Source organism: Epinephelus moara, chromosome 13 (genome assembly GCF_006386435.1).
Source record: "Epinephelus moara isolate mb chromosome 13, YSFRI_EMoa_1.0, whole genome shotgun sequence".
NCBI classification, from domain to species: Eukaryota; Metazoa; Chordata; class Actinopteri; order Perciformes; family Serranidae; genus Epinephelus; species Epinephelus moara.
The window spans coordinates 3682831-3704149 of NC_065518.1; the positions used below are offsets into that span (position 1 = coordinate 3682831).

Sequence of the window (21319 nt, forward strand, 5' to 3'; positions counted from 1 at the left end):
TCTGCCTTTACACTCACCGCCCCCCCCCCCCCCCCCCCACACACACACACACACACACACACTATCATTGTGATTCCAGCTCCACATTGAAGAGCATTCTCTGTAAAAACGTACGAGATGTAATGTTTTTAACGGAGGATGTGCTGATGTGTGAAAGGTTTCTGAAACGTGTTGATCCTCATCCAGTTATTGATCAGTGACTGTCGATCAGGCTCACAGGGTATTGATCTGTGCATCATGTGAAGCCTAGAGGCAGCAGGCGTTCTCGTAGGTGTTGTGTTATTTCACTAATATATCTAATAAGTGAGGCTGACTGATGTCAGGTGGATAAAAACTGATCATTGATCAGACCAAATGGCAGCAATGATGTCACAAAACGTCAGGTGTTCTCGTCAGGTGATCAATTTTCACTTTTCAGCATCAGTCACAGTTTCAATGGTGCACCTGCTGCTGGTTTATCTAAACACAGTGTTGTCACAGTGACACCTGAGGTTTACACAGCATTACAGGGACATTTAACCCTAACTGTACACAGCTTTATGGAGACATTTAAGCTAACGGTACACAGTGTTACGGCGACATTTAAGCTAACGGTACACAGTGTTACGGAGACATTTAATCTAATGGTACACAGTGTTACGGAAACAATTAATATAACGGTACACAATGTTACGGAGACATTTAAGCTAACGGTACACAGTGTTACAGAGACATTTAAGCTAACGGTACACAGTGTTACGGAGACATTTAAGCTAATGGTACACAGTGTTACGGAGAAATTTAAGCTAATGGTACACATTGTTACGGAGACAATAAATATAACGGTACAAAATGTTACGGAGACATTTAATCTAACGGTACACAGTGTTACAGAGACAATTAATATAACGGTACACAGTGTTACGGAGACAATTAATATAACAGTACACAATGATACGGAGACATTTAAGCTAACGGTACACATTGTCACGGAGACAATTAATATAACGGTACACAATGTTACGGAGACATTTAACCCTATGGGCCCTAGGCGTTTTTGGGGTATTTTTACTGCCTTTACTTTTTAGCTCATATCACAGTCATTATAAAGGCTGTATACACATGCTATATCTTGTTTTTTTCAGGTCAATCTGGGCTAACCAGATTTGCCATCATTTCATGTCCTCCTATGTGCCTGTATTTTATATTAATTTTTGTATCAATGAAAAAACAAATCCGTGTGACTAAATTCTTACATTTTGACATGTATCTCACCATAGCAAGTTGGAAAATGACATATTCTGCCATATATGAAGAGGGGAGACTCTCTGGAATCTGGCAGTATAAGAACCATGATGCTGGGACATTCTGTCACTTCACAGTTGTCCAAAACATGTGGTTTGTGCCAGGCGGACATGATTGCCAGTAATTTTTCATTATTGCAAGAAATTCCACTGACTCATTCACNCATACAAAGTTTGGTGGAGTGTCAACTGGACAATATGGAGATATTTGCATCTTGAAAGCTGGACTACAAATGTGGATAGACAGGGAGAAACACACACAAGCCTAAGACGTGGTAAGATACGATATTCCTCACTATATGAAGTGACTGATAACAAGATCTGTATCATGGATTGTAAAGAAATTCGTCAGGTTTTTCTTTTGTAGACACTTGATCTGTATTTATAGCGTGATGGGATGACAGCACAACGATGTGTGGGTATCACTGGAAAGCTCTGCTCCTGCGCTTTCATGTGATATGCATGGCATTTCTGTGCGAGCCTGCGTTCGCGAGTAATCCATCTAAGAGTAATGTGTGTGCAGAGCTATATGAAAGCTTTGTTATACATAATTTTAGTGTAACTTTATCATTTTTTTTTTATCATTCCGCTGTTTCACGTGATATGCGTGGCTTCTCTCTATGATGCACGCTCGCGGAGAAAGTCAATAGAGAAGAACAGGTGTGAATTTGGACGCTCTATGCGTCGTTCAGGCCCATAGGGTTAAGCTAACGGTACACAGTGTTACGGAGACAATTAATATAACGGTACACAATGTTACGGAGACATTTAAGCTAACGGTACACAGTGTTACAGAGACAATTAATATAATGGTACACAATGTTACGGAGACATTTAAGCTAATGGTACACAGTGTTACGGAGACATTTAATCTAACGGTACACAGTGTTACGGAGACAATTAATATAACGGTACACAGTGTTACGGAGACATTTAATCTAACGGTACACAGTGTTAAGGAGACATTTAAGCTAATGGTACACAGTGTTACGGAGACATTTAATCTAACGGTACACAGTGTTACGGAGACATTTAAGCTAACGGCACACAGTGTTACAGAGACATTTAATCTAACGGTATATGTGTGTGTGACACATTCTGGCCGGCTAACGAACGCAGCCCTACTAATATCAGTAGCTTCATGGTAAAGGCATTAGTTTTTTATTGCCACCCATGGTGTCGGTTTGCAGCTGAAGACTCAGCAGTAAAGATCTCAAAAACCTCAACATATTTAAGTGAAACTCGACACCACCACTCTGGGTTTTTCCATGAACCAGCTGAAGGAGTTCAACGCACCATCTTGACTTTTTGAACACCATCTTAAAACATGAAGCCTTCTTGTTCTCAGCTTTCTTCTTGTCCTACATGAACTCTTGCCTTGTGAAGAGCTGCTTTTAGCACAGCTCTCATGGGCTTTAACACTCAGAGAGGATGAGGACGCTCTTTTTTTTTTTTTTTTTCCCAGTCTCTGACAAAGGGAGCAGGAGACGACGAGCGCTGGAAGTATCTTGACTCGTCCTGACAGGATCAACTTGACCTCAAGTCATTCTTGGAGTCTCGACGGCCTGGATGGAGGTCATCGTGTTGCTGTTAAAAGCAGCTCTCCCTGAAGTGCTGTGACACCCTGCAGCTCGGGATTGTGGGTGTGAGTGCATCTGAATGTGTTCGAGTGAAAAAGCTTCGATGTGTCTCTGCGTTTTGTTGTTGCATATGTGTGTTTGCAGGAGTGTAGATTCTAGAGTTAAATCTGTGTGTGTGTGTGAGGTGTGTGAGGTGTGAGAGAGATTCAGTGGTACAGAAAGAGAGCCAGATAACAAGCTGAGAGCAGAGTGTCATCCAAAACAAAGTAAAGGTGTGAATGAATCCTCAATGTCACAAACACGTCGAGGTTCTGTCTTTATCAGTACTGTGATGTGGATCAGAAAACCATCGCAGACTAATGATGTTTTCTGTTCTAAAGGCAAGAACAAATCCTGGCTTTGTACATTTCGGCAAACTATGGAAATGTTACATTTATGTTATTATGTAGCAGATACATTGAAACTTAATGTGTCACATACTACGACACTTTGATATGATACATATGAAACATACAAATGTAAATTATTTGTGATTTGCAGAAACGTCCAACATTTTCTTGTGGTGACTGAGCTGCTGTTCTTAGTTTCCGCCGAAAGAAGGTTGATTTTCTGGAACTTGAGATGCTCTGCTCCTTTTTACAAACCTTGTTGTCTTCACTTCTTTAGATGTGAAGATGATCCTTGACCTCAAATAAAATATGTTTTCACCAACTGTGAATGTATTCATCCAACTGCAAAATCTTTTCCCGTTCGTCTTTGTAAAGTCAGCACACCTTTCATCATCTTAGACTTGACTAACTTTGAAGATGTTGTGAATGAAAGTTAATTCTTGACTTTGGCTCTTTACTCTCTTTCAGTAAAGATTATCTCTTCTCTGTCAGAAACTACCAATCTTATCTAATCAGTCTAATTTAATCAGCTTGCAGGCGCATTTCTTCCCTGCTTCTCTTCCTGGGGGATCCCAAAATAATCAGGGAAAATTCAGGTTGTCCTGGGTCTGCCCCGGGGTCTCCTTTCAGTTGGACATGTCCAGAATATAACCAAAGAGAGAAATCCAGGAGGCGTCCTCATCAGATGTTGAAACAGCTCCTGAAACATGAAGGAGCAGCTCCATACTTAGTCTCTGCTTCCTTTGAAGCCTCTCATGACGCTGAAGCTTGTGGGCATGTTTAGCATTGAGCAAATATTTTACATACTCAGCTGTGATTGGGCGGTTATGTTCTACTGTTGTCACTTTACCAGCTCACCATGAAATAGTTCATTTCCATGTGTTTCCATGTGTTGTTTTTCTCATTCAAGTCTCTGTAACTCATCAAAGTAACATCACAGAGAATCAAGAAGCCATTGAAGCGTGTCCTTCATTTCTTTTTTTTCAGTACTTTTCAAAAGGTACTTTTTTCTCTCTGTTTCCAGAGGGAATCAAAAATGAGCGTGGCTGGTAGTCCAGACGATATTCTAGGATTTGTGGACCTTTCAGCACCTTCTCGCTTTTACTGCCGTCTCAGGAAGTTGTGTTTTTATGTGGCAAAGCAGGAAGTGAGTGTGCCTGTAGCATGTCTGACTTTCATGTAACTGAGTTTGTGCCCCATCATAGATATGCAACTGACGCTGACAATTTTGTTAATCCTGACTAGTGTTTGGCTCATCACTCATTACTCGTCACTCTTTTCGAAAGTAATAGTATAACTTTACTTATTCCTCGCAGTGAACAGTAGATTGTTACTCCATCCATCCATCCATCCATCCATTTTCTTCCGCCTATCCAGTGACGGATTGTAGGAGCAGCAGGCCAAGCAAAGCACCTCAACTGACCTGCCCCCAGTGACACTCTCCAGCTCCTCCTGGAGGACCCCAGGGCGTTACCTGGCCAGACGAGATATGTAATCCCTCCAGTGTGTTCTGGGTCTTCCCCGGGGCCTCCTACCAGTGGGACGTGCCTGAAACACCTCTAACAGGAGGCGCCCAGGAGGATCCTGATCACATGTTGAACCACTTCAACTGACCCCTTTCCGACGTGAAGGAACAGCAGCCCTTCTCCAAGCTCCCTCCAGATGTCTGATCTCCTCACCCTATCTCTAAGGCTGAACCAGGCCACCTATTAGAGGAAACTCATTTCGGCTGCTTGTATTTGTGATCTCATTCTTTCGGTCACTCCCCAGAGCTCATGACCATAGGTGAGGGTTGGCGCTTAACCGATCCGGTGTGGTGAAAAGGGAGCTTAGCCAGAAAGCGAAGCTCTCAATTTACCGGTCGATGTACATTCCAACCCTCACCTATGGTCACAAGCTCTGGGGAGTGACCAAAAGAACGAGATCGCAAGTAGAAGCGGCCAAAATGACTTTCCTCCGCAGGGTGGCTGGGCTCAGCCTTAGAGAAAGAGTGAGGAGCTCGGACATCCAGGAGGGACTCGGAGTACAGCCGCTGCTCCTCCACATCGAGAGGAGCCAGTTGACGTGGTTCGGGCATCTGGTAAGGATGCCTTCTGGATGCCTCCCTTGGCAGGTGTTTCGGGCATGTCCAACCGAGAGGAGACCTCGGGCCGCCCCAGGACACGCTGGAGGTATTACATTGCCCGGCTGGCCTGGGAACGCCTCGGGGTTCCCTCGGAAGAGCTGACGGAAGTGGCTGGGGAGAGGACTGTCTGGGCTTCTTTGCTGAGGCTGCTGCCCTTGCGACCCAGACCTGGATAAGCAGAGGACGACGGGTACGACGAGTACGAGTACATTTAATCTGAAGGGGAAAAAGTTCTCTTCAGTCTTATTCAGTTCATGTCAGACGTTCTCTGTTCTTCGTCTCAGTGTAAAGATGTTATCTGGTATTTATTTCAAAGTGAGTACTGTCTTTGTTCTTCAGTCCACCTCAAGCTACAGATGTTGTTTGCTCTTTAACACTTCTTGGATAAGAGAAATTCTCTTTTTTCCACTCCGTCCTATGAAGGCGTTCTCTGCTCTCAGGATTCTAGATTCTAGTCTCGAGAATCTCACTTTTACCAACACAGTTTTGAAGAATGTTCTCCAGATAGAAAGATCTCAGACTCAAAGTCAGGTCTTGGTTTTCTGGTCTCCGGCTTTAGAAAAAGAAAGAAAACTACAGAGAGAAATAAAGAATCACACAGAGAGGGGAAATCTTCATATCAGAGTAACAAACTCGACTTTATGGCCCATTTCTGGAGCCACTGGTGCGCGTTCCTCAGCACCATCCTGGCGGGTTTGATCCCAGTTTGTTCCATTAACACGGTGTTAAAAGCAGCCTGTCCCTGGTGTGACGTCCACGCTTGCTGCCGCTCCCACCGCCTGTTAATGCTTGTTGTCAGGACTATTAAGCCCACAGAGAGGGAGGGAGAGGAGGGAAGGCAGTAGAGCGTGTTATAAACCAACTAACTCCCTAATCCCCCTGTACTGGACCACTCACATCCCCCGAGCTCTGCTGCTGGCTGCAGAAAATCAAACTGGAACACTGAAAAAACTCACAACAGTTCTTCAGCTTTGCATCTTTAAACAGTTAGTTATTTCACTTCACTCTGTCAGCCATGTGCAACAGTTTATCGGTGTGTTACTAAACGTGGTGATCGTTGGTACTGCACAGAATGTTTCCTAGTTTTGCCTACAGAGAACACACCATTGCCCCTTCAAGTGTCGAACATGGCTTCATAAGATTTAGACCATTTCAGAAATTTCAAATGAGCATTCAAAGCTGGGGTATGCAGTTTTATTTTGGTGTCAATGGGCAATAATCCCATAATAAACTTTGCACTTTTTAAAAGTCAAGTGGTCTTGGAGAGGTCTCCTGTGATGGGAGACTTTGGCCAATCACAGGTAATTTCAGAGAGAGAGGGTGATCCTATTGGCTGTTCTACAGATGCAGATGAACGTGTATGTCCATTCAGATGATAAAAGTCTGATTCAGTGGAGGAGAATTCCGCAGAGAAAGAGCATCCTTAATAAATAAGCAGCGAAAATGGTCTTTTGATGATCATATTGACATTGTACCATCTTTCACTACAGCTTCAAAGTTTATGTCTCTCACTGACATGAGAAAACTATTAGACTTTATTTTTGACTCAATAGATCCTGTTTCCGTTTCAAAATAAAAGTCCCCTGACAGTGTTTCTACAGACAGAATCCCATCATTTGTTGACAAAATGCTTTTTATTGTGAAATATTTGCATTTGTGTTTTTATGTGGCAAAGCAGGAAGTGAGTGCACCTGTAGCATGTCTGACTTTCATGTAACTGAGTTTGTGCCCCGTCACAGACGAGCAACTGACAGTTTTGTTAATCCTGACTAGTGTTTGGCTCATCACTCATTACTCGTCACTCTTTTCAAAAGTAATAGTATAACTTTACTTATTCCTCGCTGTGAACAGTTGTTGATGATGCAGTGGCTGCACGGCTCCATAAATATGAGGAGTACCGACTTTTAGTTGTGGACATACAGTAGTTACAGCATCAGGCAGCTCTGCAGCAGCAACACTGTCTATGTGAACACTGAGTCATTTTAGTGTTCTAGTGTAGATGGAGATATTTTTTAAAACGTCATGTGTATGGATTTTTATGTTAAAACAAAGGGGAAAAATATCAGTTTACAAAAATATCTGGATACGTATAGACAAGGCCTGAGTCTCTAAACTACAGTGTGTTTTGAAGGACGATGTCACCCAGTGCCACAGTGTGGTTCACTTATGTGCTTTTAACAGCAATGGAGGAAGAAGAGACTTCAGCCTGTAGATATACACATGATACTTCTTAGTAGCTCATTCACTGTTGGTTTGAGTCTTTTAAAGGGATTAATCTTCAAACTGGTTTTTGTATTATGTTATGACGCCCAAAAGTTTTCTCGGTACTACATTTCATCGCTGAAAACATTTGCTTGTTCCTGAAAGAACAGAAAACCCACAAGTCAACATTTAAAAACAGATTCTATAAATAACAACGTCTTAACCGAGAAGCAGTTCATCACTCAGCGTTTGGCAGAGTAACGCTGATTCTGTCTCACAGCTTTCATGTATCTCACCAGGTCGATCAATACCTCATCAGCACCGTGTAAGGCTGAAGTGCTGCTGGGAGAATTTAACAAACAATATATTACATTCAAACAATACAACGTGTCCATTTTCTTTAAGGCTGCAGTGTCGTATATAGTCAGGGTCGTTGTTGGGAATATTTATATATAGGCAGATATATACAGAAGCACATTTGGTTTAAAGATATTAAGTTACAGCATGTGTGCAGAGAATCAGTCAGTGTTGATGAAGCATCTGTCAGGAACAGCGTGTCAGATGCCTTTTTTAAATCTTAAACTGCTCAGCAACTTCTTTAATTAACCTGCCAACCTTATACTGTAGTGGCACTCACAGCGCAGTGTATACACTCAGAGAAACTTGGAACAGCTTGTATTTGACAATAAGAAGTCTGTGTCAAACCTGTGAATAAATACAGGAGTAAAAGGGAAATTTTAAGATGAGTGGGAAAAGGTGATAAAACTTATGTGTTGTGGCAGGAGGAGAGTTGATGTACTCTGAAGGTCTGAGATGAGAACAACAAGCTCTTAAATGAAGTGTTTTGAATATTTGAAGCTTTTTCTTTGTATGACTTCTAAAAACAGCACAGGTGGCTCTTTAAAAAAAGTGAGAACAGATTGAAGAGATATTTTCTCGGTGGTGTTGACCTGACTGCAGTCTGTGTTGACTCAATCATTTTGTTCTGTCCTGTTTTTTATTTATTCATATTTTTCACCAACTGGTTTTGACTGAATCTAAGTTTACATGTTCAAAGGCTGCACCTGTGGCTTTCAGAGTAGCTGCAATGTCACAACATCCTGTCGGTACCTGCAGCTGTTAAACTGAGATTTAAAGGGAGCACAGAGAAACACCATGTCATGCACACAGTCACAGTGTTGTGTATGAACACGCTATAAGAATGCATTGATTGAACGTCCCTGTATTTTTGGTAAATAGTGAACAAAACAAATCAGTTTGCAACTAATGATCGTAAGTGTTGTTCACTCTTGTGACAGTTAACAATACTCACATACTGCTTACGGTACCCAGTGTGCTGGTGTTGTGGCGAAGACTGTTAATTGTCAGTGTTTCCCCCGGCCAAGCCTTTTCCTTTACCTAACCAGGGAGGGGGTGCTGCACATTTTAAGAAGAAGAAGATATACTTTAATGAAGGGATGTCAGGGTGGGGATGCCGGTGGGCGCCCCAGGCAGTTGGGGGTTCTGTGCTTTGCTTGGGGTCACTTTGGCAGTGCATAGGAGGTAGGCTGGCACCTCTCCAGCTGCCAGTCCACACTCCATATGTGGTCCGGATAGGGACTTGTGACCTTCCAGCGGCCAACTCAAGTCTCTACGGACTGAGCTACTGACGCCCCATTCTTTAATTTTTACAGTAAGAGAAAGACGAAAAGACGTAGGAGAAAACCTCAACAACATGGCCAGTGCAGCTGGCAATTTTGTTGGTATTTGTGATGTGGCTCTGGATTGGTTCATCTTCTATCCCTCTTTCTTTGTGTAACTTACAGTAGAAATGCCTCCTCCTTACATGCTCCTCTTTATTGGGGTGGGGTTCCCCAGGGCATTATCCTGGGTCCCCTCCTATTTATCATTTACATAATACCCCTGAGGCAAGTCATGCATATCAATATCATGATATGAGACTAAATATCATCTTAGATTGTGGATATGGTAATACCGTGGGTGTTACCAGACTGTTCCACTTTATTAGGTACACCTGTTAAACTGCCCGTTGACAGAAATATCTTATCAGCCAATCACGTGGCAGCAACTCAATGCATTTAGTCATGTAGACATGGTGAAGACGACCTGCTGAAGTTCAAACGGAGCATCAGAATGGGGAGGAAAGGTGATTTAAGTGACTTTAAACGTGGCATGGTTGTTGGTGCCAGACGGGCTGGTCTGAGTATTTACTGGGATTTTCACACACAACCATCTCTAGGGTTTACAGAGGATGCTCCCAAAAAGAGAAAATATCCAGTGAGCCAAAATGCCTTGTTGATGCCAGACGTCAGAGTAGAATGGCCAGACTGGTTCAAGATGATAGAAAGGCAACAGGAAGTCAAATAACCACTGGTTACAACCAAGGTCTGCAGAAGACCATCTCTGAAGCAACAATGTCCTCAGCTGGTGAAACACTGAGGACGTCTCCTGCAGCAACTCTCTACTCTCCATTCTGTCTTTATTCCTCAGATGGATGAAGTGATCATCGGGCCTGACCCGGGCGCTGTCATGTATCCGAGGAACAAGAAAAAAAGGCTAACTGTCTAAAGTGGAGAGGACGCTGTGTTTACAGTCACATCCTTGATCCTCAGGCCTGATGTCGGCATGATTCCTTCTCAGTCTGTGTCGTCTGGCTCTCTGCTCGCACTCGCACCGAGCTTCTCACACATTTGTGTAGCTGTCAGTCATGTGAGTCAGCCTTCATCATTGTCATCCTCCCCGCCCGTCCCCCTGAGCTGACTGCTGCAGCATGAGGGGTCGCGGTCGTGCTGTGACCTCGTCAGACGGCACAAAGAGAGGAGATGAGACAGAGTGAGCAACCAGACTGCGACTAGCGTGTCACTGTTCAGCTGTCGCTTCACCTTTCAGGAAATGTTCGCCAAATTCCACTTTGTGTCCCGTGGCCTGAATACGGTGATGTCAGTGTCTGTCCATCCAACACATGACATGAGATGTCTTTTAGATATTCACAGTCCCCAGAGGATCATTCAGACATATTTTTAGCAGCCTCTGACCTTTTCTGTAGCGCCACCATCAGGTCAAAATTCAGTTGTACTATGCCTTTATATCTGTTTGTATGTGTACCAAATATCTTGTTTTTTAAAAGGTGCTCTGTGGAATTCCTCACCACTTGTATCACTTTGCTTTAAAGAGTGGCTTCCTGTTTTTGTTGACACACTCCTGCAGATGGTTTCACACTGTGTGAACGGTAAAATTGCAGTTATAAGAAATATTCTGGATATTACATTTTGTGTATGGCAGGTCTGCAGGGAATGATGGGTTCTTATATTTTGCATAAATACCCCCCGATACATTTTCATTCTCCTGTTTTCTTTCAAGTGTTTGCTCCATCACGTCCCTGTCTCCTGCTGCAGCCGTCCTCCTCACCCACACTGATCATTAAAAGCTACAGTACACATGTTTCTTACCTCCAGGGGTGACATGTAATTGTTAGATATTACCCATCTCTGTGCCCACAGTGGCAGAAAATGAAATGTACAGAATGAAATGTAGCTGCGAGACAGGCTGTGTTTTATTAGGCATGCTATTTAAAATAACATCAGCTATTAGAGGTGAGTCATGTTCAAGTGTGTGTGTATGTGTGTGTGCGTGTGTGCGTGCGTGCGTGCGTGCGTGCATGTGAAATGACACCTACAGTCCGTCTGGGCCCAGTAAAGGTTATGGTGACAGGTATAATGTTATCTTCAAGTAGTAGATGCAATGTGAAATATAAACATAGCATAGCTGCACTATAATGGGACAGCGTACACTGAGAGGCACAACCAAGTGGCTGGGATAGTTTACAGGAACATCTGTGCCGACAAGAAGTCCCCGAGTCCCGATGGGACACACCACCGAAAGTGGTTTAGAACAGCAGGGCTCCTGTGGGACTTCAAGTTCCAGACTGACAAGCAGCAGCTTGCTAACCAACCAGACATAGTGGTGGTCGACTGGGAGCAGAAGGGGGCAGTGGTGGTAGGTGTGGCAGCTGACAGTAACATCAGGGAGAAAGGGCATGAAAAGTTTGAGAAGCACCTGAAGGAACAACTTGAACAGATGTGGAAGGTGAAGTCCAAAGTTGTCCCAGTGGTAATGGGAGCACTGGGGGCTGTGACCTCCAAACTGGGAGAGTGGCTCCACCAGATTCCAGGTACAACATCTGGGGTCTTTGTCCAGAAGAGCGCAGTCTAAGGAACAGCTAAGAAACTGTGCAGAACCCTCAAACTCCCAGAACTCTGGTATATATTAGGGCTGTCAAACTTAATGCGTTAATAACGAGTTAATGCAAATTCCTTTTAACACCACTAATTTTTTTTGATGGCAATTAATGCACATACATTCTGTAATTATGACCCTGAGCCCACCCCGTAGTTTGGGAAATCAGGAAACGATGCAGCAGTAATTTTGTGGATGGCAAGCAGAAACAAACCTCTGTGAGCAGAAATGCATACAGGAAGAGGACTTTTAATGGCAGGTTCTGCTTCAGAGCTCTGCCAGATGATTCTCTTGACAAAACCAAAGTTATTTGCATTTACTGTCGTGAGAACTGAGTTACCACTGCATTATATATTGAGCTGCTTAAAAAACCGGGGTGTTTAGTCAACCTTTACAAGTGTAAAGTTGGACATTGTGTTAGTGTCACTGTGTAATGTTACATTCAGGTCATTACGTCCATCTGTTGTTGTTTGTTGGTTTTATTCTCAGTATTTGTTTTGGATTGTAGCAATAATAGTATATATAGATAACTAAAGGTGTCCCCCAGGGTTCCATCTTGGGGCCTATTTAGTTTTCTATTTTTTAGAAATGATTTGGGTAAAGACATTCCAGCAAAAATACACTTATATGCAGATGACACTGTCATTTACACCCATGTGCCCTCCATAGTGCAAGCGGTGCAAAAGCTTCAGACTGCATTTCAGTCATTACAAACTGTTCTGCTCAGTCTAAATTTGACGAAGAAAACTAAGCTCATGGTGTTCTCAGAAGCTTGCTCACAGTTGCATGATGATTTTAGCATCTTCAAGCTTTCATTTAATGTACATATTGCTGCTCTAGTTAGGAAGCTTAAAATGAAGACTGGCTTTTATTTTAGAAATAAGCTTTGTTTCACTTTCAGTGCTAAGAAAAAACATGTGGAGGCCACTTTTCTCTCTGAGATTGATTACGGTGACATACTGTATATGAATGCAACCTCCTCCATTTTACGTAGCCTTGATTCAGTGTACCATGCATCTCTATGTTTTATTACAAATACAAAGTCACTTACAAATCAGATGATATCACCAAACTTTAACAGGCCTGACTTTGTCAAGTACATTTATAAACGTTACTAAATGTGTGATTAATTTGCGATTAATTGCAAGTTATATATGGACAAACATGCAATTAATCACAATTAAATATTTGAATCAATTGACAGCCCTTATATATATATATATATATATACATATGTCATCCCTATAGGTATGAAACATATGCGTGTAGCCAGTCTTGCAGCTGAACACACTGAACAAAAATTAAGATGCAATACTTTTATTTTTGCTCCCATTTTTCACGTCTTCCTGTTTGAGCTGTATGGAGGTGTTTATACACACTGAGGTGTAGAGGCTGTGTTCCCTGGAGGTTTGCTAACTAAGCTGTGAGGAGGTACATGAGTGTGTCAGTGTCTGGTGATCTGGAAGCCAAATGAGGACCTGTTAGAAAACATCTGGCAGGCTGAGCCCTGAAGACAGCGAGCAGAGATGTGACACAGTCATGTGTTTGTGGCTGTGTGTGTGTGTGTGTGTGTGTGTGTGTGTGTGTGTGTGTGTGCCCTTCCACAGGCACACAGCTGCTCTATGGACAGCATTTATTTGATTNTGTGTGTGTGTGTGTGTGTGTGTGTGTGTGTGTGTGCCCTTCCACAGGCACACAGCTGCTCTATGGACAGCATTTATTTGATTTTCTGGGATTTAACTAAAATCCTTCTGTGTTTTTCAGAGAAGAAACTAAGTTTGGTGATGTCATCTGATAGCTCCACACAATTATTTCAGATATCTGGTGTTTTAACATACTATCTGTGTGCATGTTAACACAGTTCTGCTGTTTCTTCAATTCTGAAAACTGGCCCCTGGACTCTGTCACTGTGTAAACGTGGCCCCTGGGCAGAGCAAGTTCACCAGAGCGAATTCTTTGTATGTGAAATCCTGCTTGGGAACAAACTGGCTTTTGATTCTGATAAGGAGATTCATAAGTGAACAAGTTATTCAGGCAGTTCGAAGACAACTTCAACAATAACCTGCCCTTAAGGAGCCTCTGCCTGATGTGTTTAAAATGAAGCTCCTCCCACAGACAAACCAGGAAGTTTAGAATCAATAAAGAAAAGAACGATTCTATGGAAAAACAACAAAACAATTTCTGAATGCAGGCCTGTTAGTCTAACCATCCTGTAACACAGAAACATTAACAATATAGATTCTTTAGGAAACTCAAACACTGAAACCACCCTCTGTATCCACAATGGTTCAGTCCATGCACCCCCCCCCCCCCCCNCAGGCCTGTTAGTCTAACCATCCTGTAACACAGAAACATTAACAATATAGATTCTTTAGGAAACTCAAACACTGAAACCACCCTCTGTATCCACAATGGTTCAGTCCATGCACCCCCCCCCCCACTATAAAGCCCATTGGAAGCTCTCACTTCCTGTTTGGCAGTTTGAACTGGAGCAGCAGGTAACGTAGCACCAAACATTTTGTCAACTGAAGATTCAGATAACGAATAAATGAGTCACAATGAAAAACATTTCAACTTTAAATCAGTGGTTGTCTCATTTACAGTGTCAATGATGGCAGAGTGTTAGCATGTTAGCATGTTAGCATGCCAGGAGATGTTATCATGTGTTTAAAAACATGCTCTTGTTAACATTAGCATTTAGCTCAAGGTAAAGCAAAGCCGAGGCTGAGATGTCCTTAAACGGCCACCGTACAGTTATTTAATGCTTTTATTTTAGGTAATATCACAGTTTATATTGTAGCCTCATCAGTGTGAAGGATTTAAGAACAGGATGGCTGTCTCTCATTTAACATCCAGTGTTGCTATATAACTTTCACTTGAGCCTGTACATTAGCTTCATTACATTTTAGCTGTAGGCTATATGTACGTGTGTGAGTGTGTGTGTGTGTGTGTATGTGTGTTCAGTCATGGCCTGAACCAGATGTTCCCTCCTATCTGTTATCTTAGTGTTTTAATTTCTTCATTTTGTTTTTGTTTCTTTTAAAGAGCATCAGATAATGATGAGTTATAGTTTTAATTAAAGCTGCTGTTTCGTCTCCACGTGCAGCCAGAGGGCTCAACAACTCCCACATGTTCATATTCTACACTCATATGTTAAACATGGAGGCTTACAAGAGAAGAAGTCGCAGCGTCATGTCAGTGGAGTCCAACAGATGCAAAGTAAAATTTGTCTGCACATAGTGAGAGGCTCGATAGTCGTCACGACAGGACGAGGAATTTGTTTTTACCTCTTGCTGTCAGAGTTGTCAGGCATAAACGGAGATCACCAGTGGTTACACAGAAAAACAGACATGGGACTGATATTGAACGTTGAATTATCGGCTCTTCCTTTAAGTAAAAAGACAAATGTAGCTGCAGGACTTATTATTGATCTTTTAATTATTTATCATAGCTTCACATAACTTCCTGTTGAGGTTCTTTTTCAGGCGGTGTTCACATTATTTTGTCCACCCCCTCCCAGTGGACAGTAAACTCTCCAGTAAAACTTTGCAGCTGGGTGCAGGGTGACCCGCAGAACTTCTCCAGTGCTAAGCTCAGCTCGGCTGCGTGCTCTCATCAGCAGGATACTGCATGTTATTAGGATTATCACACGGTGGCAGAGGACCAGACGAGCCCCGGGCGCTTTGATAAGTGCAAACCGCTCGCTCCGCTTTCCCTGAAAAGCTTTTGTTGCTTGACATTTTGGCAGGACAACCCTTCATGGAAACAGCGGAGGCTTAGTTGTTTTTTGGGGAGGTGAACTTTTCAAACCAGCGCGCAGCGATCACACCAAAAGGACACGAGCGAGAACAAAGGCAGACAAAGCAGCTGCTCCGCCGTGATCCGAGCCGCGCAGGAAGATCTCGCCGGATGCTACATCATGTTCTGCAGATCAGGGTGTGAATGAATTAACTGCAGTTACTGTCATTAACACTTTGTGTCTCTGTGTGTCTGCAGGCGGTGGAAACAAACCTGGCCTCCAAAGACAGTCACTGGGTGTTCGTCAATGAGGTAAGACGCTCAAAATATGTGACACTGAACTCTGTTAAACATAGTTTTCATTTAATGGTGATATTTACACTGTGGCTGATTTCAATAATCATACTTTGTCGTGTAAGTATCTGACATACCTCCACAGTCCTGTCGACACCACCCGTCATTTAAGCTGGACGTTATTTTTTCAATTAAAAAGGGTGTCCAACCCAGTATTAGCGAGGTGTACCTAATAAAGTGGCCGCTGAGTGTATTTGAACAGTTTCCCAATGGACAAAAGAAACACCAACATCTTGCTTTTGTATTTAATGTGAGAGGTTACAATCGGCATTCACTGCCAGGTCTAATGACTCGGCCGTAGTCACGGGTATTTATCAGCTCCAGCTCCGATCAGCTTTGCTGCTTCAATGGGCAGCGATGGACATACGAAACCTGGGTGAACACACTTGTTTTTGCCCGTCTCCAGGTGCTCTGCAGTAACAGGCTGCCACAAAATACTGTCCGTTTCCATCCAAGCAACGCTCGAACATTGTGTCAAATTCAGTCTGCACCTCAGTCTGAGTTTGAAAGAGAGACCGAACAAGGGATAGATATATTTCATTTGATTTATTTCCCACATTTAAAACAATAAAATAAAATATAATGTATTGTAGAAAAAAACCTACAAACATAAACCATGAACAGACTTACTGTAAGAAACATAAATGAACAGTTCCTGTCCGAAAAGGAGTAGGAAGAAGCCCAACCCAATCCCAAACTATACTAATCCATCATCCATTGCACTTCTCAATACCTGAGAACCATTATAACCCGCGTATACAACAAATATGAAAATACGAATTGAGAATACCGACAAGAGTCTCACCCGAGTGTTTTATATTCCCTCTAATCATTTCTGTACCTTGTGCAGATGCTGTCTTTGTTCCTCTTTTTAAACTGTCTGATATCTTTGCTTTGTTTGATTTCTTCACCCAGTGTGTTCCACAAAATCAAAATATATAAACAGAAGCAACCACCAGAAAGGAAAAAACAGAAAGGCATACTCGTCTGCAGAGCCGTGTGAACAGCTCTGGTCTTCTGGCGATGGGAAATCAGTTCATCAACTATCGTTAGCAGGTTTTCCTGTGTTTAAATAACCAGCATACGCACGCCTTACTTTGGTGGATAGATTTCTACCAATGACTCCCAGCCAACCCATTAAACTCTCCCATCACAGGCCGGCCTTGTTCACCAAAGACACACAACTTGTAAAGAGACTTAGTTGATATGTTTTTTGGCAACTTGTCATCCTGCCAGATCAGAGATTTTGGCAGCAGAGGGAATCAAATGTTCAGTTTGTTCTCTTAAGTTTTCCAACCATCTGCTGCTTGTTTCTTTCTACCCATAACCCTGTTTGTTTTTGGGTGGTTTAATGGTGGCACTGACTCTACCAGTAACAGCCCAGTCACTGGGAGGAAAATGTTGGCACTGTATGTTTCTACAAACCACAGATATGTTACATCCTTACGTTTTGTTTGTGTCCTATCGATGTTTCTAAGGTGACACGGTATATGAGTTGACGTTGTCATCTGGAGGTGGAGAGGATGGTGTGACATCTACAAGATGCGTACCCAAGCCCAGACCACTGTTCAAGATCAACAAACAGCAACACTGGCTGTTTGTTAGCGAGTCATCACTGCTTTTCCAGCATCTTTTTTGCCCCCAAACGTGGCTGTGTTTAAAGGATGTGTTGCTGTATTTCCAGCCAAAATACTGCAGCAGTTTTTTTTTTTTTTACTGAGACATCGCTGCCACTAAAAAACAGTTGTTTTTTTAGGGGCACATCACTGCTTTTCCAGCTGAGATAATGCAACAAAAAAGGGTTGTTTTTTACCGAAGCGTCGCTGTGTTTCAAGCCGAGATAGTGCCATGAAAAAGGGGTTGTTTTTCACCAAGCATGGACAGTACCATGAAAAAGCTGGTTGTTACTGAGACATCCCTGCGTTTCCTGCTGCGATAGTGACACGAAAAGCGGTTGTATTTTACCGAAACATCACTACATTTTGAGCCACGATAGTGCCATGAAAAAGCAGTTATTTTCTAACAAGACATCGCTGAATTTCCAGCTGAAATTGTGCTAGAAAAAAAAGCTGCTGTTTTTTACGGAGACATCACTGCATTTCCAGCACAGACAGTACCATGAAAAAGCTGTTGTTTGTTCCTGAGACATCCCTGCATTTCCTGCCAGGAGGGTGCCATTAAGAAATATGTTTTCACCGAGAGAACGCTGTGTATCCTGCCAACATAGTGACACGAAAAGCAGTTATATTTTACCAAAACATCACTGCATTTTCAGCCACGATAGTGCCATGAAAAAGGGGTTGTTTTTTACATTGAATTCACTGAGTTTCCAGCAGGGATAGTAACACTAAAAAACTATAGTTTATTGCCGAGACATCCCTGCGTTTCCAGCCAGTATAGTGCCATAAAGAAATTTTTTTTTTACTGAGACATTGCTGTGTTTCTTGCTAGTATTGTGCCACAAAAAGTGGTTGTTTTTTTATTAAGACATCACTGTGTTTCAAGCCAAGATAGTGCCATGAAAAAGGGGTTGTTTTAGCTGAGATATCGCTGCATTTCAAGCAGGAATAGTGCCACAGAAAGAAGTTGTTTTTAATAAGCCATGGCTTTATTTCCCACTGGAGACTGTGCAACCAAAACCAGGTGTTTTATAGCCTGGAAATCCAGACCCAAATCTAGAAAGATTTAGGGTCTGGCCATGAGTAATGCAAATGGCCCAACTCGAGGGGCGGCACCAAGCATGCATTTGAAAATATCACTGCACGCAATTGGATAACACTACGACCAATCAGAACAATACACGGGGTGACGTATCCAGAGCTTAGCTACCAGCGGAGCTAACTGGTAGATTAGACTCTTGCCGTATCCGGTCGGCAAAACAGCAAAAACGTCCTTCTTGCAAAGGAAAGATTCGAGCGCCGTCTTCTGTTCCTCTTTTAGAGAAAAAGCCAAGTCTAACTCGTTCATTGTAGCGGCCAAAGCCGTTTCAAACAACTGGTGTTCATCCGTAGCCATCTTGCAATGTTTACTGACTGATTCCGGACTTCGTCGTCGCAGCGCTGTCGTCATCTGTTTAGCTCGCCTCTGGCCCGCCTATATCAGATACACCGATGTGATTGGTGCAGCTCGGCTCCAACGGCATGGGTAATGAGCATCATTACTGATTGCCAGAGTGACTCGCTGAGCAAATTAAAATTGACCACTTGTTAACCACAGGGTGTTTGGTCCCTAATAAAGCTCACTAAGAGGACTGAGACATTGTCAGGCTTTTATTTGGTGCCTGCAGAGTTCAAATGTCCTCGTTCTTCAAATCAAACAAGCTACACAGACCTGACCATGTGAACCCGACCTAAATGTCAAACACAACATGAATGAGACTCTCTGAAACCACAACGAGATCACAGGTGAACTCAAGGTTGTAGCTTTTCTGACCACATCAGCTCAAATCCTGGTTTTAAAAACATCACTGATGGCTGCATTAATTACAGCTGATTTTGAACTGGAGCAGAGGACAAAGGCTGCACAATGACTTTGAATAAAAAGCATAACAAGCCATGCGAGTTCAAGAGCACCTTCCTGTGTGTTTGTTCTTATCTGGGATAAAAACACAAGCTGGGGGCCTTTGGTGTTGCTTCTCCAGCGGCTGTCCTTTTTCTTTTTCCCCCTCAGTTGGGTTTCCGCCAGCGTGGGCGACTTTCCATGCTGGAAGTAAAATTGAAATGAGTCGGGGTGAAAAGAGAAAATGACAGCAGCCTCCACCACAGCTGGGATTGTGTTAAATCCTAAAATACTGACATCTCCAGAGCACACAGTCCTGACTTCTGCCGACTCCTTGTGCCAAACGATTGTGAGGTTTGTTTTGTTTTAAATTATCTTCCCTGCTTAATTCCTCGCTCTGCTTCCAGTATCAATATCCAGGCATCTTCCCAGCCAATTAACTGAGCTGACAACGGTGTTAACAGCATAATTCAGGGCGAGACGGGGGGAACTGTCATCTGCTGAAGGCGGAATACCAAAATCTCCACACTCACTTTCAATGCCAGATTTTTTTTTAGCCTGTTTCCTTTTTACCTCCCAGCTTGGTACCAACCTCCTAATCCACTTAAAATTCTCGGCTTTGTTTCAAAGTCATCAATAACTAATTATACTCTGAGTTTTTAATTAACCAAAGGAGTGAAACGGTGTTGGGAGTCCCCCGAGTCACTCGTTCGACAGAGTCTGTTTGGACTTGTTGGCGTGTAAAACAGTGTATGATCAAATACGTTTCATTTTCGATAAATGTGCGTTTGTGCTGGTTCCATTTCAGACGTGAAATGAGAGCGCGGTGAAACATCTTGTTCCTGCTGAAGGCGTCTCTTTCGTCAGGAAAGTGTTTAAATCATTCAGAATTATTCAACTATACTAGCGCTTTTATTTCCTTCTCTCCCCTCCTACCTCCTCCTCACCTTCTCCTCTTCTGTCCTTTCCTCCAACTCAGTTTGAAATTGTCAACAAACACTGTCAGGACTTTTCTTCCACAACAAAAACGACATTAAAAGTAACCCTCGAAAACAAAAAAAACTCCTTCAGGCTTTTATTTCGTGACAAAGGAGTTCAAATGCTCTCACTCTTAAAATGATTCAAACTGCATGAAGCCAGTTTCCTATTGTTCGAACCTGACTTTAATGCCTCCGCCGAAACCAACATGAACCAAACTCTTTGAGGTGATATACATGCAGGACACCGAAATGTCTGGACTCAAGATTTCAGGTTTTCTCACCACATCAGGTCATTTTCTGATGCATTGTAGTATAAATAAAAGCTAAATGCTGATTTGAAATTAAACTGAATTATGGTGTAAATGTATCCACACTCTCAGTTAAATTAAAGAACAGCCAGCAACGAGACAGCTGGTACAAACTATGAGAGCATGTAGGCATCACGCCGATACGTTAATAGACCGCTTCAAGGTGACTTTTGGTTGCTCGGAAATGACACATATGGAGCCTTCTGTCCATACTGAGTTCATTTGTGCACATTTTGTAAAGCTTACAGATACGGACGAAACAGAGCAGCACTAATGGAGACTGTGGAGGCAATGTAGTGTAGATATGGATTTTTTAAACCAGTACTGATAACCGATAATTTTACATTTTTGTATTTTTAAAAATAAGTGTATAACCTGTAGTTTATGTTCACCTGAGGCTAAAATGATATGAATGATTTCATGATCATAGCTCTAAACGAACCAAATCAAACTGACATCACTTCTGTTAACAAAACAAAAATGAAAATACAGCGATGAGTTATTGATTCACCTCACACATGAACACTGATTGAAATTAAGATAATATATTAATTACTAGTCCATACCCACTGGTAGCTTTGTCACCTTCTACCTATGCCAATCCTCAATGCCTATGTGCAGTTTCA

At 42.5% G+C, this 21319-nt stretch overlaps 1 protein-coding gene across 2 annotated transcripts in view; it reads left to right on the forward strand.

Annotated features, from left to right (window-relative positions):
• Positions 1–21319, forward strand: part of grid1b (glutamate receptor, ionotropic, delta 1b) — an 827749-nt gene that overhangs the window by 664992 nt on the left and 141438 nt on the right. For both annotated transcript variants that reach the window (XM_050059333.1, XM_050059332.1), the window contains exon 5: positions 15812–15865. In XM_050059333.1, coding sequence (XP_049915290.1) covers positions 15812–15865 — 54 coding nt within the window. The remainder of the gene's footprint in view (positions 1–15811; positions 15866–21319) is intronic.